This window comes from Solea solea, chromosome 21 (assembly GCF_958295425.1).
Source record: "Solea solea chromosome 21, fSolSol10.1, whole genome shotgun sequence".
Classification (NCBI taxonomy): Eukaryota; Metazoa; Chordata; class Actinopteri; order Pleuronectiformes; family Soleidae; genus Solea; species Solea solea.
In genome coordinates, this window is record NC_081154.1 from 20,230,521 (window position 1) to 20,257,460 (window position 26,940).

The following is a 26,940-nucleotide window of genomic DNA, read 5'->3' on the forward strand; positions in this document are numbered from 1 at the left end:
TATAGGTGGTCGGACGGGACCTAGACTTGGCTGACTGACCGGATGGTACTGCCTCAGCTGTAAGTCAGTATATGGCATTGTGGGGTATGAACTCAATGGAGGTGCTCGCTGGGCTGGAGTCTGGCTGACAGCATTATGTTGTGTACCAGACGGGGCGTGACGGATATTGAGTCCCGTAGGTGGAGAAGCTGGTCTCCACGGTGGAGCAGGAGACAGATCAGTGGCAGCATGTTGATGTACCAGCGGTTGTGAAAAGTTATGGCTATTTGCAGTGATAACATCACTCGTGTGTGGAGAAACATGCTGTGTCAGTGATAATGGCGAAGGTGCAGGAACCTGGCTTATGGATGCGGATGGTACCTGGGTTGATGAGGGGGGAAGACTTGCCTTACTAGCGTCAGCCGGTTGGTTTGGCAGTGGCTGAGAAGGATTTGTGGAGCTTATGATGTTACTCTGCATTCCCTGAGGTGTGGAATGATGAGGGAATCCTCCTTCCCTTGGATTGATGTGCTGCACCATCGAATCGGGTGATGTGTGTGCACCACTGCTACGAATCTGGAGCCCTAGGTCATACTCACAGTAACTGAGAGGGTGTGATGAGGCTAGATCGTCCTCCTGCTCCTCAGGAAGGTTGTGATGAGGGAGGCTCTCTCCAGTTCAATTTGTTTCTCCTTCAGACGGCGTTGCATCGCTATCTGCTTGGTAAGTGCTGCTCTGGTCTCATGAGCTACACGAGCCTCCTTGTCTAATTGTCGTCTCGACCTCTCTTGATCCCTGAGAAGCTCTTCCTTCCTTTCCAGCGCTTCTCTTGCTTTAGTGTCCAAACGCTGATATTCCTCCTCAACATTGCTATCCTCCGCTATTTGCCGTTTCATCTCTTCCAGTTCCAGGTGTTTCACTCTCTCCTCCAACATCGCTGCTTGAAGGTCGGTTAATCCATCAACGATGGTGTGGCTTGATGTGGACCGGTGACTGACCTGGGTCCTTGCTTTACTCCGTTGAGAACCTGAAGCATATGAACGTAGAGAAGATGAACGTTTACTGGTGGAAACACGATCTCTAGTCACTCCAGTTGCTGCTACTGATGCTGGTTGAGGAGTTTTTCTGCGTTGATGTCCAACTTCATAATCATTTAAGAAGGCTGGGGGATGCCTCTCTCGTTGAGTTCTTGGCTGCATTGACATATCGGTGATGTCACGATGCTCCAACTCCATGTTGTCCTCTAGGTGACTATCCATATCCGGCTCGAAGGACCATGTGATAGAGTGGGTACTCTGGGAATATGCTGGCTTGATAGCACTTTGAGGACAGGGGCTCCGATCAGAGAGCAGGACACAGAGAGGTTCCTTAATGTTCTTTAATGGTTACTTGTTGGAGTTACAGGTGGGTCAGTGGACATATATGGGTGTATGTGTGGTCCTAACATAAATGAAAAGAAAAGAATTATATATTGTCATCATAATTTACTAATAACATTAAAGGCATATGATTATTAATCTTAAATAATCACCAAAAATATACAAATGAAATAAGACGTAAACATCCTGAGTTAATTATCAGTTTAACTGACTTGAACAGCATTACAATAACTCAAAAAAACATCATCCCTGAGTAACTTGCCAAAACACAGTATTTTATGGCCAATGTCGCCATCTAGCGGACAAAACAAATCACTGCAGTACTCGAGACGACCAGACGGCATTTAACCGCGAGTGAAACTAAACATGCATTCTGGATCAACATAGTTAACTTAGCGAAAATGCAACAGCCAAACAGCAAGAAAACAAGACCATTGACTTATAAAGACAATATTCACGGTCCAGCAAGGCAGGGAAACTCACGTTTCTGCATGAACGCACACGACTGGCATCCACCATAGTTTCACCGCACCTTGGAATCAACGTACCTCCTCGTTAAGAGAATATGACGTCACATAGGTATGGAAAGCATACTAGGACAAACTAAAACGAAACTCAAAGGTGTAAATGGGCTAGATGAATAATACAACAGACAAAACAGTAGACTTTCCTACAGTAACCACCTTTACTTCCACTTTAACCACCTTTACTTCCACTGTAACCATCTTTACCTGTACCTGTGTTGTTGAGTAAAGCATGACCTCTGACCTTGTGAGCCTGATCCATGGACTGCTTCCTGTAGTCCAGCTCCTCGTCCAGGTAACCTTTCTGTTTACGGAACAGATCCTAAACAAAAAAAGGGGTCAAAGTTCAAACTGTTCCATTGCAACTTGGAAGAAAGATGACGATGATGTCACAGTTTTACCTTCTCACTCTCGATGTCCAACATTTTCTGCTGCAGAGACGATTTGGTCACTTCAATGGACTCCAGCCACTGAGACACACACACACACACACAGGTCAGGAGTGTGTGTGTGTGTGTGTGTGTGCGCGTGTGTCTGCACGTGTGTGTGTGTGTGTGTTTACCTTCTCTGCCATGGCGAGGACAGTCCTGGCGTGAATCACCACCACCTGCTCGTCGTTGGACAGATTCTACACGAGGACACGGAGACACTGTTTACACACGTCAACATGTTAACTACATGTGATCATCACACGTCAACAACGCGACACAATTGACACGGCCACAACACGGCAACGACACAGCAACATGACAAAGAACGACAGCTGTTCCAGAGTGTGAAGATAAAAACATGTACAGAAGAAAATCAACATACACTTACGGCGTTATCTCCCAGAATGTCCAGCTTCTTCATCAACTCACTGATCACGATCTCCTGACGAGGAAACACAAACAGCGTCACCAGCAGATGTCGCTGTGTACACATGCATGCAGGTGAGAGCCGTAGGGGGGCGGGGCTACTCACAGTGACGCCCTCTGCCTCACAGTACACTTGCAGAGGACTGAGGCCTTCTGGGAAACACAGCTGTTGGAAGTTGATTCCAGGTGAGCGTCGCTCCCGCTCCTGAACAGGAAGTGGAGTTAGCGTTGATGTTTGTGTGACGGTAAACGTGTTTACGTCGTTGTTTCTTTACCTCCAGCTCTAAGATCCTGAACTCCAGCAGCTCGTTCTGATCTCTGATGTCCTGAATGTCGTTCTTCAGTCGCAGCTCGTCAGATTCCATCTGACGCAGCTGAGCTCGTAAACAGGAAGTAAAGGGTGTCAGAGACAACGAAACAGGAAGTCAACAGTGTCAGAGACAACGAAACAGGAAGTCAACGGCGTCAGAGAAAAGAAAACAGGAAGTCAACAGTGTCAGAGACAAGGAAACAGGAAGTCAACAGTGTCAGAGACAACGAAACAGGAAGTCAATGGCGTCAGAGACAACGAAACAGGAAGTCAACAGCGTCAGAGACAACGAAACAGGAAGTCAACGGGGTCAGAGACAACGAAACAGGAAGTCAACGGGGTCAGAGACAACGAAACAGGAAGTCAACGGCGTCAGAGACAACGAAACAGGAAGTCAATGGTGTCAGAGACAACGAAACAGGAAGTCAACGGCGTCAGAGACAACGAAACAGGAAGTCAACGGGGACAGAGACAACGAAACAGGAAGTCAATGGTGTCAGAGACAACGAAACATGAAGTCAACGGCGTCAGAGACAACGAAACAGGAAGTCAATGGTGTCAGAGACAACGAAACAGGAAGTCAACGTGTCAGAGACAACGAAACAGGAAGTCAACCGTGTCAGAGACAAAAGAAACAGGAAGTCAACGTGTCAGGGACAACCAAACAGGAAGTTAACAGGGTCAGAGACAACCAAACAGGAAGTCAACAGGGTCAAAGACAGCTGAGGTTGCCTTAGTAACATAAACATAGTAAATTCACCTTTTCAAACAGTTCCTGATTCCTCTGATATAAACACTGTTTCTCCTCCACCCACTGCACGTCCTGAGAGAGAGAGAGAGAGAGAGAGAGTGTGTGCGTGTGTGCATGTGTGTGAGTCTGTGTGTGTGTGTGGGAGTCTGTGTGTGTGCGTGTGTGTGAGTCTGTGTGTGTGTGTGTGTGAGTCTGTGTGTGTGTGTGTATGTGCGTGTGCATGAGTCTGTGTGTGTATGTGCGTGCATGTGTGTGAGTCTGTGTGTATATGTGTGAGTCTGTGTGTGTGTATGTGCGTGTGCATGAGTCTGTGTGTGTATGTGCGTGCATGTGTGTGAGTCTGTGTGTGTGTGTGCATCTGTGTGTGTGCGTGTGCATGTGTGTGAGTCTCTGTGTGTGTGTGCGTGCATGTGTGTGTGTGCATTTGTGTGAGTCTGTGTGTGTGCATGTGTGTGAGTCTCTGTGTGTGTGTGTGAGAGTCTGTGTGTGTGTGTATGTGCGTGTGCATGAGTCTGTGTGTGTATGTGCGTGCATGTGTGTGAGTCTGTGTGTATATGTGTGAGTCTGTGTGTGTGTATGTGCGTGTGCATGAGTCTGTGTGTGTATGTGCGTGCATGTGTGTGAGTCTGTGTGTGTGTGTGCATCTGTGTGTGTGCGTGTGCATGTGTGTGAGTCTCTGTGTGTGTGTGCGTGCATGTGTGCGTGTGCATTTGTGTGAGTCTGTGTGTGTGCATGTGTGTGAGTCTCTGTGTGTGTGCGTGCGTGTGCATGTGTGTGAGTCTGTGTTTGTGCGTACATGTGTGCGTGTGAGTCTGTGTGTGTGTGCGTGTGCATGTGTGTGAGTCTGTGTGTGTGTGCGTGTGCATGTGTGTGAGTCTGTGTGTGTGTGTGTGTGTGTGCATGTGTGTGACTCTGTGTGTGTGTGTGCGTCTGTGTGTGTGTGTGTGAGAGTCTGTGTGTGTGTGTGTGCATGTGTGTGAGTCTGTGTGTGTGTGTGCGTATGTGTGTGTGTGTGTGTGAGAGTCTGTGTGTGTGTGTGTGCATGTGTGTGAGTCTGTGTGTGTGTGTGCGTATGTGTGTGTGTGTGTGAGAGTCTGTGTGTGTGTGTGTGCATGTGTGTGAGTCTGTGTGTGTGTGCATGTGTGTGAGTCTGTGTGTGTGTGTGTGTGTGTGCGTGTGTGTGTGTGTGCGTGTGTTACCAGTCCCTGTTGTTTCAGAGCTGACTCCAGATCAGTGACTCTGGTTTGATATCTGCTGATCTCACTCAGCAGCTGTTCTCTGGTCTGACACAGAAGAGACAGAGGTCAGAGGTCAGAGCTTTGTGACACTGCGCCCACATGTGTGTGTTTACACCTCTTTGACCCCGAACCCTCTTCTGAGCATCATGAGGATGAAGAAACAGGTGACTCAGGGGTCAGAGGTCAGAGGTCATCTTCACCTTGATCTCCTTCTCTGCGTCGTAGTTTCCTCCGTACGTCTCCGTCAGCAGAGCGTACGCTCGCTGCAACGCCTGATACTCCTGAGTCAGCTGACGGTAACGGAGCTCCGCCTCCTCACGCACACACCCCTGAAACACACACACACGTCCACTGTTTACCAAACTGTGTGTCTGTGTGTGCGTGTGCGTGTGTCTGTATGTGTGTGTCTGTGTGTGCGTGTGTGCATGTGTGTCTGTGTGCGTGTGTGTCTGTGTGTGCATGTGTGTGCCTGTGTGCATGTGTGCGTGTGTGTGTGTGTCTGTGTGCGTGCGTGTGTGTCTGTGTGTGTGTGCATGTGTGTGTGTCTGTTTGTGTGTGTGTGTGTCTGTGTGTGCGTGTGTCTGTGTGTGTGCGTGTGTGTCTGTGTGTGTGTGTGTGCCTGTGTGTGTCTGTGTGTGCATGTGATTATGTGTGTGCGTGTGTGTCTGTGTGTGCGTGCATGTGTGTGTCAGTGTTTGTGCCTGTGTGTGCGTGTGTGTGTGTGTGTGTGTCTGTGTGTGTGTGTGTGCCTGTGTGTGCATGTGTGTGCCTGTGTGCATGTGTGCGTGTGTGTGTGTGTCTGTGTGCGTGCGTGTGTGTCTGTGTGTGTGTGCATGTGTGTGTGTCTGTTTGTGTGTGTGTGTGTCTGTGTGTGCGTGTGTGTCTGTGTGTGTGTGTGTGTGTGTGTGTGTGTGTGTGTGCGTGCGTGGTGTGTGTGTTACCTCCTCTGGTTCAGTGTCTGGAGTTCTGTCGGTGTGAAAAGACAAAGATGAAGCATCAGAGTCGACTGATGCTTCTTCATCATAACCATAGAACGTCTCTATGACCTGCACACACACACACACACACAGACACACACACACACGCACACGCACACACACACACGCACACACACACAGGTTAACCGCAGTGGTATGAACAGCATCAGTAACACACAGACACACACACACAGTAACAGTTCTTACTCTACAGGCTCTGAAGCTCCTCTTCCTCCTCACTGTCTCCTGACGTCTGTATCTGAGCAGCATGTCTCGCTCCTGCACGACAACAACGACAACAATAACAACAACGACGACAACAATGACGACAGTAATGACAACAACGACGACAACAACAACAGTCAATTATATTAATCACTAATAATAACCTGAATTTGTGTTTGACACCAGGCTCCGCCCTCTTCCCTGTGTGTGCGTGAATACTTACGATGACGTTCTTCACGTAACCTGCTGTTTCCAGAGCCTGAAAACATACACACAACACACTACTACAGTAGTACTTACAACAGTATATGTGCTACTACAGGTAGTCGAGGTACCTCTTGTACCCGTGGTACCTGTGGTACTCAGTGTACCTGTGGTTCTCAGTGTACCCATGGTTCCCATGGTACCCGTGGTACTCGGTGTACTCGTGGTACCCATGGTGTACTTGATGTACTCGAGGTACTCGTACCTTGGACAGGTCTTCGATGATGTGTTGTTGCTCCAGCACCTGTAACCGTAGAAACTCCATCTCTCCCTCCTCCTGACTGAAACCATGGTAACCACTGGAGTGACGACGGTCCAGGTCATTAAGCGAACTCGGCCTCCTCTATGAGGGACAACATGCACCTCTGTGTCACGTCACATGATCTCGCTCGGTCAACGCCGCAGTGCTAAGATGGTTAGCGTTTAGCTACAGGTCGTAAACAAACAAACTGGGACTGTTGTCAGTGGTTACCATAGTTACCATCTCCAGGTTCTCCTGCGTGACGAAGCGAAGCTTGTTGTCAAGGCGACGCAGAGCAAGGGCGAGCTCCTCGTTCTTCCTGCTTAGACGTTTGTTTTTGTCCAGAAGAGGAAGAAACTGACTCTCTGCCTCACGGAGACGCTTCAGCTGCACGACCAGTCAACAACAACAACGAGTCAACAACAACAACAACGAGTCAACAACAACAGCAATGAACATGGACAAACACATTAGCTGAGGGTCCTCACAAGATCAGAAACACAGTCAAATCCATAATGTGCTGTGTGTGTGTGTGTGTGCGTGTGTGTGTATCTGTATGTGTGTCTGTGTTTACCAGTTCGTTGCGTTCTTCAGACAACAGAGCGTTTCGATCCTCCAGTTTCCTGACGACAGAGCTGAGCTCAGCGATTTTTAACTGAAACCTGCGAGTGTCACGATCCTCCTGAGACTACACACACACACACACACACACACACAGATATTAGTCTCCTCCACTGCAGCAGCAGAGGCTCATGGGTAATGTAGTGTTTAAACTCTGACACCTTGTGGTGATGACTCCTCACACACACACAGGGTCACATGCTCTGAGGGTGTGGTCATGTGTTTGATGATGTCACAATCAGGTAACTGTATCATGCAGCACGGCCACGAGGAGGCGGGGCTTACAATGTGAGGAGTAGTGTTAGGGGTGGAGTTAGTTGTGTGGTTAGTGCCCGCCCTCTGGGCATCTCTCAGCACTGCGATTTGCTGCTCGGCCGCCTGAGTCTGCAGCTGGAGGCGGTGGGCGTGGCCAGCCTGCAGCCCCAGAGCTTTGTCCAAAACACTGACCGCTCTGTCCTTTAACTTAATCTCATCCATCTGTGAGAGACAGACAGGTGAGTGGACAGACACACAGACAGGTGAGAGACACACAGACAGACAGGTGAGTGGACAGACAGACAGGTGAGAGACACACAGACAGACAGATGAGAGACACACAGACAGACAGGTGAGTGGACCGACAGACAGACAGACAGACAGACAGACAGGTGAGTGGACCGACAGACAGACAGGTGAGAGACAGACAGACAGACAAGTGAGTGGACAGACAGACAGACAGACAGACAGGTGAGAGACACACAGAGAGACAGGTGAGAGACACACAGACTAACGAGAGACACACAAACAGGTGAGAGGACACACAGACATACAGGTGAGTGGACAGACAGACAGACAAGTGAGAGACACACAGACAGACCAGTGAGTGGACAGACAGACAGGTGAGAGACACACAGACAGACAGGTGAGTGGACAGACAGACAGATGAGAGACACACAGACAGACAGGTGAGAGACACACAGACAGACAGGTGAGTGGACAGACAGACAGATGAGAGACACACACACACACACCGAGCAGGTGAGAGGACACACAGACAGACAGGTGAGAGACACACAGGCAGATGAGAGACACACACACAGACAGGTGAGAGGACACAAAGACAGGTGAGAGACACACAGACAGACAGGTGAGACAGACAGACAGACAGGTGAGTCACACAAACAGACAGGTGAAACACACAGACAGACAGGTGAGACACACAGACAGACAGCTGAGACAGACAGACAGGTGAGACACACAGACAGACAGTTGAGACAGACAGACAGGTGAGACACACAGACAGACAGTTGAGACAGACAGACAGATGAGACACACAGACAGACAGCTGAGACAGATAGACAGGTGAGACACACAGATAGACAGGTGAGACAGACAGACAGACAGGTGGCATACCAGGCGGCGGACCTCCCTCTCACAGTCTCTCTTGGTGCGGTTTAGCGCCTCCTGGTGGTGATGATGAGCGGAGCGGAGCTCGGCTGCTCGGGCCTGACCCGCCTGCTGTGATGATGTCAGAGCGTCTTCCAGCGAGCGCTTGGACTTACGCAGCTCCTGGACTTCCTGCTGGAGGCGACAACGCTCCGCCTCCCAGCCCCGCCTCGCTTCCTCCGCCTCAGCCAGCAGAGCGCTCCTCACCTGAGACACACACACACACACACACAATAATCTCATTACTACAGTCGCATGTAATCTCATTAGACGAGTAATCAGATTACTGTGATGATTGACAGATGGACAGACCACCTTGTCCGTGGACGTGTCCCTCAGCGTCAGGACGAGTCCGTTGAGACGCTGAATCTCTCCGTCTTTGATCTTAATCACCCGCATCAACTCCATCTCGTGTTGCCGTAGTAACGTCTCCCTGGTAACGGCCAACTCCTTCTGCTTCTCCTCGTGGAGTTTAGTCTTCAGCTCCGTCAGAGCCACTGTCGCCCGGTGATGCTCCGCCTTCAGCTCCTGACTCTTCTCCCGCTCCAGACGACTCACCTGAGGACATGGTAATCTGATTAATCTAGAGGCGGTAATCCCACAGCAATGACACCACAGTAATCTGATTAACACAGAGGTGGTAATCCAGAAGTAATCTAATTAACAGAGCTGCAGTAGTCCCACAGTAATAATCCTGCAGTTATCTGATTAGTAAAATTGCAGTAATCCCATATGGTTAATCCTGTAGTAATCCAATGGTGATAATCCCACAGTAATCTGTTACCTTGTTCTTCTCGTGTTGCAGTTCAATCTGAATGTCTGTCAGTTTGGCTCTCAGCTCCTCATTGGCTGCTTGAAGGGTTGCCATGGCGTCTGGTCGCTCCCCCTTTCCCCGCCCCCCTCCTCGCTTTGACATCACCGCCTCAACCTGCAGGCTCCGCCCCGGCCCAGTGAGCTGTCTATCAAAGGTTTAAGTCCATCTGAAACAGCACACACACACACACACACACACACACACACACGTACAAGACACAAATTATGAGCTTCTCATAATTACAGATAAACTACGACTAACTCTAGTTAATCTAGTTAATCTAATACAACATCGTACTGCTTTTAATCGTAGCCGCGTTGATACAATGTTTATGCCTTTTAACCACTTAACGGTCACATGACATCACTCCCACTTCCGATGTAAATGGAACGCAGCGTCACAACGCACAATGGTCGTAAACAGTGAAAAAAAATTACGTTACGTTAAAAAATTGCATTACGTTAAACATGCAATGATCGTCGCCATAGAAACGGCAGCTGTTGTTTGTGTGGGCGGAGTCAGCTCCACCTTCAAGAAGCTTAAACAAACTTAACGATAAATACAATTTTGAATTTCTGCGAAAACAAACCGTCCGACGTGTTAGTTAAGATAATCTGTTTAACTAGTAAACTAGTTAGTGTACGAGCTGTGTGTGTGTGACCTAACACACTGCACAACATGAATACATGACTGTTTCCATGGCAACATCATCAACCCAGCTGTCATCCTCACTATATACATGTCATATGGTCATATGATCACACACACACACACACACACACACACTAATCACTCACCGTCCAATAGGAAGCCCCCGACACTGCATTGCTGTGTGTGTGTGTGTGTGAGAATGTTAGCCTTGTTTCTTCAGCATGCTAACAGCAGTTAGCTTCACTGTAGCTCAGTGTGTGTGTGTGTGTGCGCGTGCGTGTTAGCAGCATCAGCCTCCCTCCACCCATCTGTGTGTGTGTGTGTGTGTTAGCAGTTAGCCTCTGTCAGTATGTGTGTGTGTGTGTGTGTGTGTGTGTGTGTGTCGGTGCTGTTAGCATCTCTGCACCCTCTGCTGGCGTCACCTCCTCCTCCTCTTCCTCCTCCTCTTCCTCCCAGCATCCCTCAGTGTGGCGTGATGTTGGCGGACCTCTGCCTCCCCCTGGCGGACGTTCAGCGTCACCATCATCATATCACGTGACTGTGGATGATTTCAGGTTGTTGTCAGCACATAATCTGACATGACGTTTAATCCACGAGCAGAGTCACGTGTGAATGTGCAGTGACGCTTCTGTCCACCAGGGGCCGTCGTTTTATTAACACATTCAAATAAAGTGAACACATGAACAGCAGCAGTGTTTGATGAACACTTTAATTCAACAACAAACATCATTTCATCACACGGATACGTCCAATCAGAGGACAGGACACTGAGACACATCCAACCACAGCAGGGGGCGGGGTTTAACCTCAGGAAACCATAGCAACCGCCAGGATAAAACTCATTAAAGTCACAAAATCCCAGTGACAGTGAACGCACCACAGGTAAACATGAAGATCAGAAACAACAACAACAACAGAGAGACAGACAGTTTATTTTGAAAGTATTCTTCTAAAACCTCTTGTAGACTTTAATCCAGAACCAGGTCCTGCACTGGGAGATAATTCAAACCACTCAGATCTGTTCTGGATTCAAAATTCTGGTTCTGGTTTCTTTGAGTCCAGGATCCGTGGTGAAGATGTGGTTTAGTTCAGTCCAGATCCCAGAGCAGGTCTCATCTCATCTTCCTCAGTCTGGCTCGGTTCTCTTTGTCTCGCTTCTTTAAGGACGTGATGTAATGACTGAAGAGCACTTCCTGTTCCTTCTTCCTGTTGACCACGTTGAACCTCTGGTCACCACGGCAACGAGCGCAGAACTCCTTAAAAGTAGATCTGTGATGGAAAATAAAGAAGGGCGTGAAACAGTGTTTCCCGCCTGATTATTGATTGATTATTGATTATTGATTGATGACCTGCTGGTGATCTTTGCCTCCTCCAGCAGTCGTCTGAACTCTTCTCGAGCTTTCTGCTGTTTACTCTTCTTCTCTCTGTGCTCGTCCTTCATCCTGCTCTTCACAAACTCATCAAACACCTGCACACACAATGACATCACTTTTACACAGATCATCGTATCAAACTCAAAATTGGTGAAAACACATGGTAGATGATGCGTGACGACAGATCGTTTAACGGTGTTGCCATGGCAATGATGTAAAATCTGATTTTTGCGACAAAACAACAAACTGCTACAACTTCGCGAATCCTGGTCCGATCTGAACCAAACTTGCTAGGATTGATGATAGTCCGGCCCTGAAGACGTCTATATGAAAATATTTATTTAATTTCAATTAACTCGTCCTAGAGCATTTGTGTGATCACCTTCAAACGTGGTGAGATCAATGTGGACAAGTTGAGCATCTTAAGTTATCAAAAGCTTATTAAAATGTTGTATGGCGTACGAGATAGGGGGCGCCAAAGTTGGAGATAATTTAGATTTTCACAACAGACAATGAAACTCTTCTAACTTCGCGATGGAAGGTCTGATCCCAACCAAACTTGCTATAGTTGGTGAAAGGGTCACGTTCGAGCCTTCAAACGTTATACAAGATACTGACGGCCGCCATATTTTCCTCTCCAACGGAGGACCCGGCAAGGGTGTCCACTATAAGAAAAAAGAAAGTTCACACACCTGTTTCCTCTGGTGTGAGGTCAGCAGCAGGTAACGAGGGTCAAACACCATCTTGTGAAGTTCTTTGTCCCAGCTGGAAAAAGCTGACACCTGAGGACAAAACACTGGTGTCAATCAATAACCTGATCACTGATCAATAACACACACACACACACACACACACACACTACCCCTCTCTCCAGCATCATTTCTCTGAAGTGGGCGGTCCTTAGCTCCAGTGGGAGGAGCTGAATCTTTCCTGGATGAGGGACAAGAGACATCGGCTCCTCTAATCTACAGAGAGAGAGAAGTTGGAGCTGGTCACATGACTCAGCCATGACGTCATTGCTGAGTCATGTGACCTCACCTGCTCCTCTTTGAGTCACATTCCTCTTCATCTTCTTCGTCACCATGGAGACCAGGTGATTGACAGCTGGAGCTCCTGTCTGTCACAAAGATTTTATCATTGTTAGGAAGACACAGACAGACAGACAGACAGACAGACGGAGATAGAGACATAGAGACATAGAGACAGATAGACAGACAGACAGACAGAGATAGAGACAGACAGACAGGTAGAGACCAGGTGTCTTCTTCCTCTTGTGGGGCGGGTCCTTGATGATGCGGCTGATGTCTCTTCCTGTCAGGTCACCTGGTGTCTCCCAGACGGACAGGTGCATGGTGGGATTAAAGAAGAAGACACGGTCGTCTGCGGTCCACACCACACACCTGAACACACACACACACACATTTAAACCTCCATGGTTGTCATGGTAACATCAAACCATCAGAAAGAGGGCACTTCTGTCATCATAACAACAGCAGCAGTTACCATGGTGACCCCGGGACAGGAGTGGAGGCGACAGGACGTTTGTCTTTCCCTCCTTTTTCACCTCCTTCCTCCTCGTCCTCCTTTTCTTCACCTGTTCTGTCCCTCTGCAACACACACATACACACTCCTTAGCCCCGCCTCCTGACCGTCACCTTCACAGATCAACACCTGAGGACTGGGGACGCACCTGAGGACAGAGGACGCACCTGAGGACGCACTTGAGGACTCACCTGAGGACTGAGGACGCACCTGAGGACTCACCTGAGGACTGAGGACGCACCTGAGGACCGAGGACGCACCTGAGGACTGAGAACGCACCTGAGGATTGAGGACTCACCTGAGGACTGAGGACTTACCTGAGGACTCACATGAGGACTGAGGACTCACCTGAGGACGCACCTGAGGACTGAGGACTCACCTGAGGACTCACCTGAGGACTCACCTGAGGACTAAGGACGCACCTTAGGACTGAGGACGCACCTGAGGACTCACCTGAGGACACACCTAAGGACTGAGGACTCACCTGATGACTGAGGACTCACCTGATGACTAAGGACTCACCTGGGTGCTGTCGTCTGTCCTCGTCTTCTCTCTGAACAGTAACGCTCGTCCATACGTAACTCCGCCCACAGTTGTCCTTCGCTTCTCTGATGGAAAAGAAAACCTTTATTCTAACAGTTAAGACAGATGGACGGACGGTTGGACGGACAGATGTCTTACTGCGTCTATAGTCGGTCAGCAGAGTGAATCTGGTTGAAAGACGTGAGGACAAACCAGGATGAAGATCTTTGATCAACTGGAAGACAGAACACTCTGATTAAAGACAGAGAGGACAGAGAAGACAGAGAGACAGAGAGACAGAGAGGACAGAGAGGACAGAGTGACAGACTCACCTGGACAGGTGAGACAGGACACATGTCAAAGCAGAGCTGAGCAGGACAGACAGGTCCAAAGACATGCTGCTGAGACAGACAGACAGACAGACAGACAGTAGGGGCGTCACTCAAACACCAAATATCGGTCTCATTTGTCGTCCAAACAACGTCAAACCTGTCCCCGCTTACACTGGTGTCCTCGGTAAGTCACCTGACAGGTGTGAGAACAGTCAGGTGACCTGTTGGACAGACATGAGACAAAGTAACCAAACTTGAACTGAAGGTTAACTGCTGCCCCCTGGTGGTCAAGGATTACTCTGTAATCCACTGAGAAACCAACGCACCTGTACAGGTGTCGTCGCACGTCTCTCCCGGTTGATGACGGGACGTAGCCACGCCCCTCTGTGCCGCTGGTGTGGCAGAAGAGCAGGCCACACACCCTTCTGTCTCTGCACGTGCGGCCCCGCCCATTCCACATAGGCCACACCTACACAATGACACAGTGATTTCAGTGCAGCGATCGAGACTTTCTCTCAGGTCTCGTCATCGCCCTCTGGTGACAGGGCATGGAACTGATCACACACACACACACAGGACAGACACAGGTGATTGACAGGTAGGTTGTTACTATGACAACCAAAGATGAGAAGAAGGAAGATCCTTTCATCTTCTCTCTCACTCATTTTCACTGAGGATAAAAAAAGGACCATTCATCCTCATCTGACCGGAGATTAACTGAGTGTGTGTGTCTGTGTGTGTGTGCGTGAGTGAGTGTGTGTGTGTGTGTGCGTGAGTGTGTGTGTGTGTGCGTGTGTGTGAGTGTGTGTGTGCGTGCGTGTGTGTGTGTGTCTGAGAGTGAGTGAGTGTGTGTGTGTGTGTGCTCCCTTTGAAGTCTTAATCTAATTTTCTTCCCTTCATTCTTCATCTCCTAATACATTTTATTTCATCATTATTTATTTTCCACCTTTTTTCATCTCTCACACACACACACACACACCAGTCAACCGTCACCATGGTGACCTGACAGTGTCTGATCCTTCTGCTCACGTTCATGAGGTTTTGTGTTAATCCCAAATTTAATCCTGAGTTAATTTAATTCCATCTGCAGGTTAATCCACTTCAGGTTCTGGTTCTGGTTCTGATGATGTAACGCGTTGATTCAAGGCAAATGAGAAGGTGCAAAGACTCATTGGAAGATTTTTGATGCTGGATCTTCTGTCACACACACACACACAGTGAGAGGAAACAGCTGATGAAGCAAGAAAACGACAGAAAAGAACAACTGAGGACGAGGGGGAGGAGCTTATTACATCATCAGTACCATGTTCACGTCTTTATCTTACTGTTACACACATGTCTGTAAACCACTCACTCTCCCACACCAAACCCCACAGAGAAAACCAGGAGCTGCTGCTCCTCTGCTGCCTCGTGTGGTCACTTTGTGTCACTGAGTTAAGTCTAAATTAATTATTTCAAATGCTGAATTCACTCAAATCAGACATGAGAACTTAGTGATGGAGGCAGCAGTGTGTGTGTGTGTGTGTGTGTGTGTGTGAGATAAACAGTGATAGATAAAGACGCGATCATGTGACGCAGATAAAGACGTGATCATGTGACGCAGATAAAGATGCGATCATGTGACGCAGATAAAGACGCGATCATGTGACGCAGATAAAGACGCGATCATGTGACGCAGATAAAGACGCGATCATGTGACGCAGATAAAGACGCGATCATGTGACGTAGATAAAGACGCGATCATGTGACGCAGATAAAGACGCGATCATGTGGCGTAGATAAAGACGCGATCATGTGACGCAGATAAAGACGCGATCATGTGACGTAGACAAAGACGCGATCATGTGACATAGATAAAGACGCGATCATCATGTGACGTAGACAAAGACGCGATCATGTGACGCAGATAAAGACGCGATCATGTGACGCAAAGACGTGATCATGTGACGCAGATAAAGACGCGATCATGTGACGCAGATAAAGACGCGATCATGTGACGCAGATAAAGACGCGATCATGTGACGCAGATAAAGACGCGATCATGTGGCGTAGATAAAGACGCGATCATGTGACGCAGATAAAGACGCGATCATGTGACGTAGACAAAGACGCGATCATGTGACATAGATAAAGACGCGATCATCATGTGACGTAGACAAAGACGCGATCATGTGACGCAGATAAAGACGCGATCATGTGACGCAGATAAAGACGCGATCATGTGACGCAGATAAAGACGCGATCATGTGACGCAGATAAAGACGCGATCATGTGACGCAGATAAAGACGCGATCATGTGACGCAGATAAAGACGCGATCATGTGACGCAGATAAAGACGCGATCATGTGACGCAGATAAAGACGCGATCATGTGACGCAGATAAAGACGCGATCATGTGACGTAGATAAAGACGCGATCATGTGACGCAGATAAAGACGCGATCATGTGGCGTAGATAAAGACGCGATCATGTGACGCAGATAAAGACGCGATCATGTGACGTAGACAAAGACGCGATCATGTGACATAGATAAAGACGCGATCATCATGTGACGTAGACAAAGACGCGATCATGTGACGCAGATAAAGACGCGATCATGTGACGCAAAGACGTGATCATGTGACGCAGATAAAGACGCGATCATGTGACGCAGATAAAGACGCGATCATGTGACGCAGATAAAGACGCGATCATGTGACGCAGATAAAGACGCGATCATGTGACGCAGATAAAGACGCGATCATGTGACGCAGATAAAGACGCGATCATGTGACGCAGATAAAGACGCGATCATGTGACGCAGATAAAGACGCGATCATGTGACGCAGATAAAGACGCGATCATGTGGCGTAGATAAAGACGCGATCATGTGACGCAGATAAAGACGCGATCATGTGACGCAGATAAAGACGCGATCATGTGACGCAGATAAAGACGCGATCATGTGACGCAGATAAAGACGCGATCATGTGACGCAGATAAAGACGCGATCATGTGACGCAGATAAAGACGCGATCATGTGACGTAGATAAAGACGCGATCATGTGACGTAGATAAAGACGCGATCATGTGACGCAGATAAAGACGCGATCATGTGGCGTAGATAAAGACGCGATCATGTGACGCAGATAAAGACGCGATCATGTGGCGTAGATAAAGACGCGATCATGTGACGCAGATAAAGACGCGATCATGTGACATAGATAAAGACGCGATCATCATGTGACGTAGACAAAGACGCGATCATCATGTGACGTAGACAAAGACGCGATCATCATGTGACGTAGACAAAGACGCGATCATGTGACGCAGATAAAGACGCGATCATGTGACGCAAAGACGTGATCATGTGACGTAGATAAAGACGTGATCATGTGACGTAAAGACTTGATCATGTGACGTAGATAAAGACGCGATCATGTGACGCAGATAAAGTAGCGATCATGTGACGTAGATAAAGACGCGATCATGTGACGTAGATAAAGACGTGATCATGTGACGCAGATAGAGACGTGATCATGTGACGTAAAGACGTGATCATGTGACGCAAAGACGTGATCATGTGACGCAGATAAAGACGTGATCATGTGGCGTAGATAAAGACGTGATCATGTGATGCAGATAAAGACGCGATCATGTGACGCAGATAAAGACGTGATCATGTGACGCAGATAAAGACACGATCATGTGACGCAGAAGTTATGACACAAAATGTTGTTTTTGCTGTTTTTCCCTGAACTTTCCCTTTAATGTGTGTGTGTCTAACACACCTCGCCACAATCCTTTGTGTGTGTGTTGCTGTATTTCATTTAAATAATTTCAGTTATGATTTTAAAAAATTAAAGCGACAGCGTTTTCACCTTTTCACTCGTCTTTTATTCATGATTTCATTCTTTGAATTATTCAGCAGCAAAAAAAGGAGCTGATGAACGAAAACTGCTGCTGTTTGTTTGTTTGTCACAGAAGAAGAGACACACACACACACACACTCTCCCACACACACACAGTCACTGTGTAATGGTCTGTATTGATAAGTGTTGATTGATTGAAAGGTCAAATTGAGGTAATTGGTGTGTGTGCGTGTGTGTTTGGGAGAGTGAGTGCGTGTGCGTGTGTGTGTGTGGGAGAGTGTGTGTGTGGGAGAGTGAGTGCGTGTATGTGTGGGAGAGTGAGTGTGTGTGTGTGGGGGGGAGAGTGTGTGTGTGTGTGTGTGTGTTGGAGAGTGAGTTTGTGTGTGTGTGTGTGTGTGTGTGTGGGAGAGTGTGTGTGCGCGTGGGTGTGTGTGTGTGGGAGAGTGAGTGTGTGTGTGTGTGTGTGTGTGGGAGAGTGTGTGTGGGAGAGTGTGTGTGTGTATGTGCGTGTGTGTGTGGGTGTGTGTGTGGGAGAGTGCGTGTGTGTGTGTGTGTGTGTGTGGTTTACACAAGTCTGATTCTTTCTCTGTTGTGTTACGCTCATCACACACACACACACAGAAACACACAGACACACACTGATGTGCCATGCTCACCTGAGGGAGGCGGAGTCAGGAGCGGTGGGTGGAGAGGAGACACAGTGAGGAGGTGGAGGAGGGCGGAGTCTTCAGGTTCTGTGCGTCTGCTCTTTGTGAAGTCACTCCGGACACGCACTGAGGATGAGGAGTCTATCACTGACTCAGTCATGACTGTGTGTGTGTGTGTGAGTGAGATAATGAATCTATTCTGTGTCATTTGTTCATTTTCCTGCAGTGTGTGATTTTTGTTGACTGCAGCACAATTTAATTTAACTTCAATTTCAGTGAAACAACAAGACAACTTAACCGTGACAACGACGACATCAAAACACAGATGTGTGTTTGGGCCCTCACAAAACTGTTGCCATGGCAACATGTCACAAATGACCTCCAGCAGAGCCAAACACACCTGATTGGCCACAGACAGGAAGTGATGCCTCCATTTACTCCGTAAACACAACTGGATCCTCCCACATGAGTCAGGTGATATTTTACCTGTGAAGTGAGACGGAGAGAGAAGGAGGCGGGTCCTGGGGGCGTGGTCACGTGGTCTGTGGATGATCTGATTGGTGAGCAGCAGACGTTTGTCTCTTCTGTGGAACACGCCCACTTCCTCTGGAGAGATCCAGCCTTCTGCTGCCTGCTAACACGTTAGCATGTTAGCATTGTGCTAAAATGTAAATGTGTGTGTGTGTGTGTGTGTACCTTGTGCAGACGATGATGAAGGTGATGGCGAGGTGAAGAGTGATAGAGTGGAGGAAGAACAGGAACAACGTCAACAGTCGGACACTCCCACTGAAACAACAACACAACAACAGGTGTGTTACCTGAACCAGCTGTGTGTGTGTTACCTGTACCATCTGTGTGTGTGTGTGTGTTACCTGTACCACCTGTGTTTGTGTGTGTGTTAACTGATCCATGTGTGTGTGTGTGTGTGTGTGTGTGTTACCTGAACCATCTGTGTTTGTGTGTGTGTGTTAACTGATCCATGTGTGTGTGTGTGTGTTACCTGAACCATCTGTGTGTGTGTGTGTGTGTTACCTGTACCATCTGTGTGTGTGTGTGTGTTACCTGAACCATCTGTGTGTGTGTGTGTTACCTGTACCATCTGTGTGTGTGTTACCTGTACCATCTGTGTGTGTGTGTGTGTTACCTGAACCATATGTGTGTGTGTGTGTTACCTGTACCATCTGTGTGTGTGTGTGTGTTACCTGTACCATCTGTGTGTGTGTGTTACCTGTACCATCTGTGTGTGTGTTACCTGAACCATCTGTGTGTGTGTGTGTGTGTGTGTGTAACCTGAACCATCTGTGTGTGTGTGTTACCTGTACCATCTGTGTGTGTGTTACCTGAACCATCTGTGTGTGTGTGTGTGTGTAACCTGAACCATCTGTGTGTGTGTGTGTGTGTTACCTGTACCATCTGTGTGTGTGTGTGTTACCTGTACCATCTGTGTGTCTGTGTGTTACCTGTACCATCTGTGTGTGTGTGTGTGTGTTACCTGAACCATCTGTGTGTGTGTGTGTGTGTGTAACCTGAACCATCTGTGTGTGTGTGTGTGTGTGTGTTACCTGTACCATCTGTGTGTGTGTGTGTTACCTGTACCATCTGTGTGTCTGTGTGTTACCTGTACCATCTGTGTGTGTGTGTGTGTGTGTAACCTGAACCATCTGTGTGTGTGTGTGTGTGTGTGTGTAACCTGAACCATCTGTGTGTGTGTGTGTGTGTTACCTGTACCATCTGTGTGTGTGTGTGTGTTACCTGTACCATCTGTGTGTCTGTGTGTTACCTGTACCATCTGTGTGTGTGTGTGTGTGTTACCTGTACCATCTGTGTGTGTGTGTTACCTGTACCATCTGTGTGTGTGTTACCTGTACCAGGTGTGTGTGTGTGTGTGTTACCTGAACCATATGTGTGTGTGTGTGTTACCTGTACCATCTGTGTGTGTGTGTGTGTGTTACCTGTACCATCTGTGTGTGTGTGTTACCTGTACCATCTGTGTGTGTGTTACCTGAACCATCTGTGTGTGTGTGTGTGTGTGTGTGTAACCTGAACCATCCGTGTGTGTGTGTTACCTGTACCATCTGTGTGTGTGTTACCTGAACCATCTGTGTGTGTGTGTGTGTGTAACCTGAACCATCTGTGTGTGTGTGTGTGTGTGTTACCTGTACCATCTGTGTGTGTGTGTGTTACCTGTACCATCTGTGTGTCTGTGTGTTACCTGTACCATCTGTGTGTGTGTGTGTGTGTTACCTGAACCATCTGTGTGTGTGTGTGTGTGTGTAACCTGAACCATCTGTGTGTGTGTGTGTGTGTGTGTGTGTTACCTGTACCATCTGTGTGTGTGTGTGTTACCTGTACCATCTGTGTGTCTGTGTGTTACCTGTACCATCTGTGTGTGTGTGTGTGTGTGTGTGTAACCTGAACCATCTGTGTGTGTGTGTGTGTGTGTGTGTAACCTGAACCATCTGTGTGTGTGTGTGTGTGTTACCTGTACCATCTGTGTGTGTGTGTGTTACCTGTACCATCTGTGTGTCTGTGTGTTACCTGTACCATCTGTGTGTGTGTGTGTGTGTTACCTGTACCATCTGTGTGTGTGTGTTACCTGTACCATCTGTGTGTGTGTTACCTGTACCAGGTGTGTGTGTTCAGGTATCCACACAGTGGGCGGGCAGTAGACCAGAGGGGGCGTGGCCTGATATGTTGCAGCTGACCAGCTAGTCAACCACAACCACTGAGGGGCGAGGTCACTACTGACGGACAGCCAGGGCGTGGCGGCAGAGGCGACTGTTACCATGCCAACGGGCTGACCTTTGAACCTGGAGACTGGTAACATCATGGTGACATCACAACCTGAAAGTCACCAATCAACAGTGATCAGAGTTTATAATAAATACTTTCTTTTAAAACTTAAGACTTAACTTAACTTAACACTTAACTTAAGACTTGTGTCATAAAATCTACGTCACATGATCTCGTCTTTATCTCCCTGTTACACAGACGTCTGTAAACCACTCACACACACACACCAAACCTCATAGAGAAAACCAGTGATTTTAGCTGCTGGTCCTCTGCTGCCTCGTGTGGTCACTTCGTGTCACTGAGTTAAGTCTAAATGAAATATTTCATTAAAATCAGACATTAGAACTTAGTGATGGAGGCAGCAGTGGATCAACAACTCCTGTGTGTGTGATGTTAAAATCACTGATTTTCTCTATGAGGTTTGGTGTGGGAGAGTGAGTGTGTGTGTGTGTGTGTGTGTGTGTGTGTGTGTGCGTGGTTTACAGACGTCTGTGTAACAGTGAGATCAAGACGTGATCATGTGACGTAGAGATGGTAGGGGGCGCTCACAGTGAACCTCAGTCTTCCTCTCTAAAAACACCTGAACTATCCCTTTAACTCTGTGCTGGTGAAACAGTAACATTAGTTATCTGTCACTCATCAATACTGAATCAACACTACAGCAACACACACACACACGCACACGCAAACAGAAACACACACTCTCTCTCTCTCACACACACACACACACACACAGCATCAATAACTAATTAATGCTGGATCAATACTTTATAAATACTGCATCAGTATGAAACGTTTTAATACTTAATCAATAATCAATCATGTTGAACAGGAAGCAGAGCTTTGACTTCCTCTGTCAGTTCTGATATTGATCACAGTGATCAGCTGTGTCATCATATTGATCACGTACTACAGTAAAGTATCATTATAAACAGTAGTACTACAGTAAAGTCTCAGTGTAAATAGAAGTACTACAGTAAAGTATCAATGTAAACAGTAGTACTAAGGTAAAGTATCAGTGTAAACAGTAGTACTACAGTAAAGTATAATTATAAACAGTAGTACTACAGTAAAGTATTAGTGCAAACACTAGTACTACAGTCAAGTATCATTGTAAACAGTAGTACTACAGTAAAGTTTCAGTGCAAACAGCAGTACTACAGTAAAGTGTCATTGTAAACAGTAGTACTACAGTAAAGTATCACTGCAAACAGTAGTACTACAGTAAAGTGTCATTATAAACAGTAGTACTACAGTAAAGTATGATTATAAACAGTAGTACTACAGTAAAGTATCAGTGTAAACAGTAGTACTACAGTAAAGTATTAGTGCAAACAGTAGTACTACAGTAAAGTGTCATTGTAAACAGTAGTACTACAGTAAAGTTTCAGTGCAAACAGCAGTACTACAGTAAAGTGTCATTGTAAACAGTAGTACTACAGTAAAGTATCACTGCAAACAGTAGTACTACAGTAAAGTGTCAGTGTAAACAGTAGTACTACAGTAAAGTGTCATCATAAACAGTAGTACTACAGTAAAGTATCAGTGTAAACAGTAGTACTACAGTAAAGTATCATTATAAACAGTAGTACTACAGTAAAGTATCAGTGCAAACAGTAGTACTACAGTAAAGTATCATTATAAACAGTAGTACTACAGTAAAGTATCATTGTAAACAGTAGTACTACAGTAACGTGTCAGTGTAAACAGTAGTACTACAGTAAAGTGTCATTGTAAACAGTAGTACTACAGTAAAGTATCAGTGTAAACAGTAGTACTACAGTTAAGTATCATTTTAAACAGTAGTACTACAGTAAAGTGTCATCATAAACAGTAGTACTACAGTAAAGTATCAGTGTAAACAGTAGTACTACAGTAAAGTGTCAGTGTAAACAGTAGTACTACAGTAAAGTATCATTATAAACAGTAGTACTACAGTAAAGTGTCAGTGCAAACAGTAGTACTACAGTAAAGTGTCAGTGTAAACAGTAGTACTACAGTAAAGTGTCATTATAAACAGTAGTACTACAGTAAAGTATCAGTAAAAACAGTAGTACTACAGTAAAGTATCATTGTAAACAGTAGTACTACAGTAAAGTATCATTGCAAACAGTAGTACTACAGTAACGTGTCAGTGTAAACAGTAGTACTACAGTAAAGTGTCATTGTAAACAGTAGTACTACAGTAAAGTGTCAGTGTAAACAGTAGTACTACAGTAAAGTATCATTGTAAACAGTAGTACTACAGTAAAGTGTCAGTGCAAACAGTAGTACTACAGTAAAGTGTCAGTGTAAACAGTAGTACTACAGTAAAGTATCATTGTAAACAGTAGTACTACAGTAAAGTGTCAGTGTAAACAGTAGTACTACAGTAAAGTATCATTAAAAACAGTAGTACTACAGTAAAGTGTCAGTGTAAACAGTAGTACTACAGTAAAGTATCATTATAAACAGTAGTACTACAGTAAAGTATCATTGCAAACAGTAGTACTACAGTAACGTGTCAGTGTAAACAGTAGTACTACAGTAAAGTATCATTATAAACAGTAGTACTACAGTAAAGTATCAGTGTAAACAGCAGTACTACAGTAAAGTATCATTATAAACAGTAGTACTACAGTAAAGTGTCATTGTAAACAGTAGTACTACAGTAACGTGTCAGTGTAAACAGTAAGTACTACAGTAAAGTGTCATTGTAAACAGTAGTACTACAGTAAAGTATCAGTGTAAACAGTAGTACTACAGTAAAGTGTCAGTGTAAACAGTAGTACTACAGTAAAGTGTCATTATAAACAGTAGTACTACAGTAAAGTGTCATTATAAACAGTAGTACTACAGTAAAGTATCAGTGTAAACAGTAGTACTACAGTAAAGTGTCATTATAAACAGTAGTACTACAGTAGAGTATCATTGTAAACAGTAGTACTACAGTAAAGTGTCAGTGTAAACAGTAGTACTACAGTAGAGTGTCATTGTAAACAGTAGTACTACAGTAAAGTGTCAGTGCAAACAGTAGTACTACAGTAAAGTGTCAGTGTAAACAGTAGTACTACAGTAAAGTGTCATTATAAACAGTAGTACTACAGTAAAGTGTCAGTGCAAACAGTAGTACTACAGTAAAGTGTCATTATAAACAGTAGTACTACAGTAAAGTATCATTGCAATCAGTAGTACTACAGTAACGTGTCAGTGTAAACAGTAGTACTACAGTAAAGTATCATAATAAACAGTAGTACTACAGTAAAGTATCATTATAAACAGTAGTACTACAGTAAAGTATCAGTGTAAACAGTAGTACTACAGTAAAGTATCATTATAAACAGTAGTACTACAGTAAAGTATCAGTGTAAACACTAGTACTACAGTAAAGTATCATTATAAACAGTAGTACTACAGTAAAGTATCAGTGTAAACAGTAGTACTAAAGTAAAGTATCAGTGTAAACAGCAGTACTACAGTAAAGTATCATTATAAACAGTAGTACTACAGTAAAGTATCAGTGTAAACAGCAGTACTACAGTAAAGTATCATTATAAACAGTAGTACTACAGTAAAGTATCAGTGTAAACAGCAGTACTACAGTAAAGTATCATTATAAACAGTAGTACTACAGTAAAGTATCATTATAAACAGTAGTACTACAGTAAAGTATCATTGCAAACAGTAGTACTACAGTAACGTGTCAGTGTAAACAGTAGTACTACAGTAAAGTATCATTATAAACAGTAGTACTACAGTAAAGTATCAGTCACGTGTTAGCTGCAGTTTCCTCTTCTTCATCACTGTCGTTAAACGGCTGGTTACCGGTGACAGAGCGTGTGCGCGTGCGTGCGTGCGTGTGTGTGTGTGTGCGTGCGTGCGTGCGTGCGTGCGCGCGCGTGTCACTCACCGAGCCTGCTCGTCGGTCTCGTCACGTCCTCGTCGCCTCGCTCCTCCGACTGTTTTCACTGAGGTCCGCAGATCATCGTCTCGTCATCCTCCATCTATACAAGGTGAACGATTAACGGCGGGAGCGGCGCGTGCACCGAGAGCGACGTCCCACACACACACACACACACAGAGAGAGAGAGAGAGAGAGAGAGAGAGAGAGAGAGCAGACAGAGTCACGGAGGAGAGCGAGGCGACGCCTGCACGTGGACAACTGAAAGCGTCAGAGTGACAGTTGTTGTTGTTTCATCTTCAACATCTTTCTTCAACGTTTATTTCAAACTAATCAATCATCAATCAATCAATCAATGAAACAAACAAACAACAAACAATCAATCAATCAATCAATCAATCAATCAATCGATGGACACCTGGACACAGGTGAGGTGAGACAGACAGACAGACAGGATCTGTAATTTGAATGATGATTATTGATTATTGACGGACTGTTTATATAAAAACATCACATTCATTTGTCTTTGTGCTGCGCGCGCACACACACACACACACACACACTCTCACACACACACACACACACAGTGTTAGTGAGGGGTGAAATTGTTTCTGAGAGTAAAGAATAACAGAGAGACTATTAAAGTGAAGTATTTCTATTTACCTCCATTAAACTGTCTGCGTGTGTGTGTGTGTGTGTGTCGTCCTTCTGTCCTGATAAAAGCTGCTTGATCACCTGTCGTTGTCATGACAATATAAAACACAGTCATTATCGTGGTCCTGTCAGCTGAGATTCTCAAAGTGTTTCCCAAAACACAATTATCTTCCTCCCTCTGTCACCATGGCAACACTTTAATCAGCTCAGCCAGACAGGCAGAGAGAGAGGGTGAGACAGGTGGACTAAGGGTGAGACAGGTGGGCATGGTGATACAGGTCGTGTGAGGGTGAGACAGGTAGACTGAGGGTGAGACAGGTGGACTGAGGATGAGACAGGTGGACTTAGGGCGAGCCAGGTGGTGTGAGGGTGAGACAGGTGGACTGAGGGTGAGACAGGTGGTGTGAGGGTGAGACAGGTGGACTGAGGTGAGGTTGAAACCAGTGACAGCGGCATAGTAACCATGGTAACCTGTGACACTGCCATGGTAACCGTGGTAACCAGTGACAGCACCATGGTAACCATGGTGACAGATGTTACTGGTTAACTGGTCTGATTGTGAACACCTAATCAAAATTTTGTGGGCGGGGCTTCGGCTCGTTAACTGCCTTAAAGATCCCATAGCCCGGAAGTGCCATTTAATGCTGTGTTTGTGTGTATCTGCGTCATGACCTCGTTTATGAAGCTCTAAAAGTCCAGAACAATCAGTTCAGACACTGTTTTCCTGAACTCTACGAAGTGGAACGGCACTTCTGTTGACTGATGATGTCACTGGAGAATTTCACCACTGACTCACAACAGCAGCGCCTCCTAGTCCGGCCACTAGAGTCCGGGCACTAGAGTCTGGGCACTAGAGTCCGGCCACTAGAGTCCGGGCACTAGAGTCCGGCCAGTAGAGTCCGGCCACTAGAGTCCCCGCACTAGAGTCCGGGCACTAGAGTCCGGCCACTAGAGTCCGGGCACTAGAGTCCGGCCACTAGAGTCCGGCCACTAGAGTCCGGGCACTAGAGTCCGGCCACTAGAGTCCGGCCACTAGAGTCCGGGCACTAGAGTCCGGCCACTAGAGTCCGGCCACTAGAGTCCGGGCAC

The 26,940-nt window shown here is 46.4% G+C and overlaps 2 protein-coding genes across 10 annotated transcripts in view; both read right to left on the minus strand.

The window, feature by feature from the left end:
• The window catches only part of jakmip3 (Janus kinase and microtubule interacting protein 3), a 36,729-nt gene extending 26,091 nt beyond the window's left edge, over nucleotides 1–10,638 (minus strand). The window contains exons 1-20 of one of the 7 annotated variants that reach the window (XM_058621695.1): nucleotides 10,403–10,638; nucleotides 9,576–9,771; nucleotides 9,107–9,349; nucleotides 8,759–8,998; nucleotides 7,652–7,843; nucleotides 7,320–7,433; nucleotides 6,977–7,132; nucleotides 6,710–6,847; nucleotides 6,464–6,499; nucleotides 6,223–6,294; nucleotides 5,980–6,084; nucleotides 5,239–5,367; nucleotides 5,000–5,083; nucleotides 3,810–3,872; nucleotides 3,015–3,113; nucleotides 2,846–2,944; nucleotides 2,696–2,752; nucleotides 2,445–2,510; nucleotides 2,284–2,352; nucleotides 2,127–2,204 (exon numbers count right to left, since the gene is read on the minus strand). In XM_058621695.1, coding sequence (XP_058477678.1) covers nucleotides 2,127–2,204; nucleotides 2,284–2,352; nucleotides 2,445–2,510; nucleotides 2,696–2,752; nucleotides 2,846–2,944; nucleotides 3,015–3,113; nucleotides 3,810–3,872; nucleotides 5,000–5,083; nucleotides 5,239–5,367; nucleotides 5,980–6,084; nucleotides 6,223–6,294; nucleotides 6,464–6,499; nucleotides 6,710–6,847; nucleotides 6,977–7,132; nucleotides 7,320–7,433; nucleotides 7,652–7,843; nucleotides 8,759–8,998; nucleotides 9,107–9,349; nucleotides 9,576–9,707 — 2,172 coding nt within the window. In that variant the 5' untranslated portion in view covers nucleotides 9,708–9,771; nucleotides 10,403–10,638. Of the gene's footprint in view, nucleotides 1–2,126; nucleotides 2,205–2,283; nucleotides 2,353–2,444; nucleotides 2,511–2,695; nucleotides 2,756–2,845; nucleotides 2,945–3,014; nucleotides 3,114–3,809; nucleotides 3,873–4,999; nucleotides 5,084–5,238; nucleotides 5,368–5,979; nucleotides 6,085–6,222; nucleotides 6,295–6,463; nucleotides 6,500–6,709; nucleotides 6,848–6,976; nucleotides 7,133–7,319; nucleotides 7,434–7,651; nucleotides 7,844–8,758; nucleotides 8,999–9,106; nucleotides 9,350–9,575; nucleotides 9,772–10,402 lie in introns of all 7 variants that reach the window. The other 6 variants (XM_058621698.1, XM_058621694.1, XM_058621697.1 and 3 more) reach the window with 6 other exon arrangements.
• A 328-nt stretch (nucleotides 10,639–10,966) lies between these two features.
• tcerg1l (transcription elongation regulator 1 like) lies at nucleotides 10,967–25,360 on the minus strand. Of its 3 annotated transcripts, none has more exons than XM_058621712.1 (16): nucleotides 25,207–25,360; nucleotides 21,145–21,368; nucleotides 19,221–19,310; nucleotides 19,011–19,155; nucleotides 18,534–18,650; nucleotides 14,352–14,494; nucleotides 14,026–14,094; nucleotides 13,853–13,928; nucleotides 13,694–13,779; nucleotides 13,133–13,236; nucleotides 12,884–13,029; nucleotides 12,668–12,746; nucleotides 12,492–12,594; nucleotides 12,322–12,411; nucleotides 11,606–11,724; nucleotides 10,967–11,525 (listed from the first exon to the last, which is right to left on the minus strand). In XM_058621712.1, exons 2-16 carry the CDS (start codon nucleotides 21,352–21,354, stop codon nucleotides 11,369–11,371), a joined length of 1,734 nt encoding a protein of 577 aa, XP_058477695.1. In that variant the 5' UTR covers nucleotides 21,355–21,368; nucleotides 25,207–25,360; the 3' UTR covers nucleotides 10,967–11,368. The 3 variants fall into 3 exon arrangements, with proteins under 3 accessions (XP_058477695.1, XP_058477697.1, XP_058477694.1); XM_058621714.1 differs by having other exon boundaries at nucleotides 14,026–14,091; nucleotides 19,011–19,158; XM_058621711.1 differs by having other exon boundaries at nucleotides 19,011–19,158.
• Nucleotides 25,361–26,940: the final 1,580 nt, after the last annotated feature.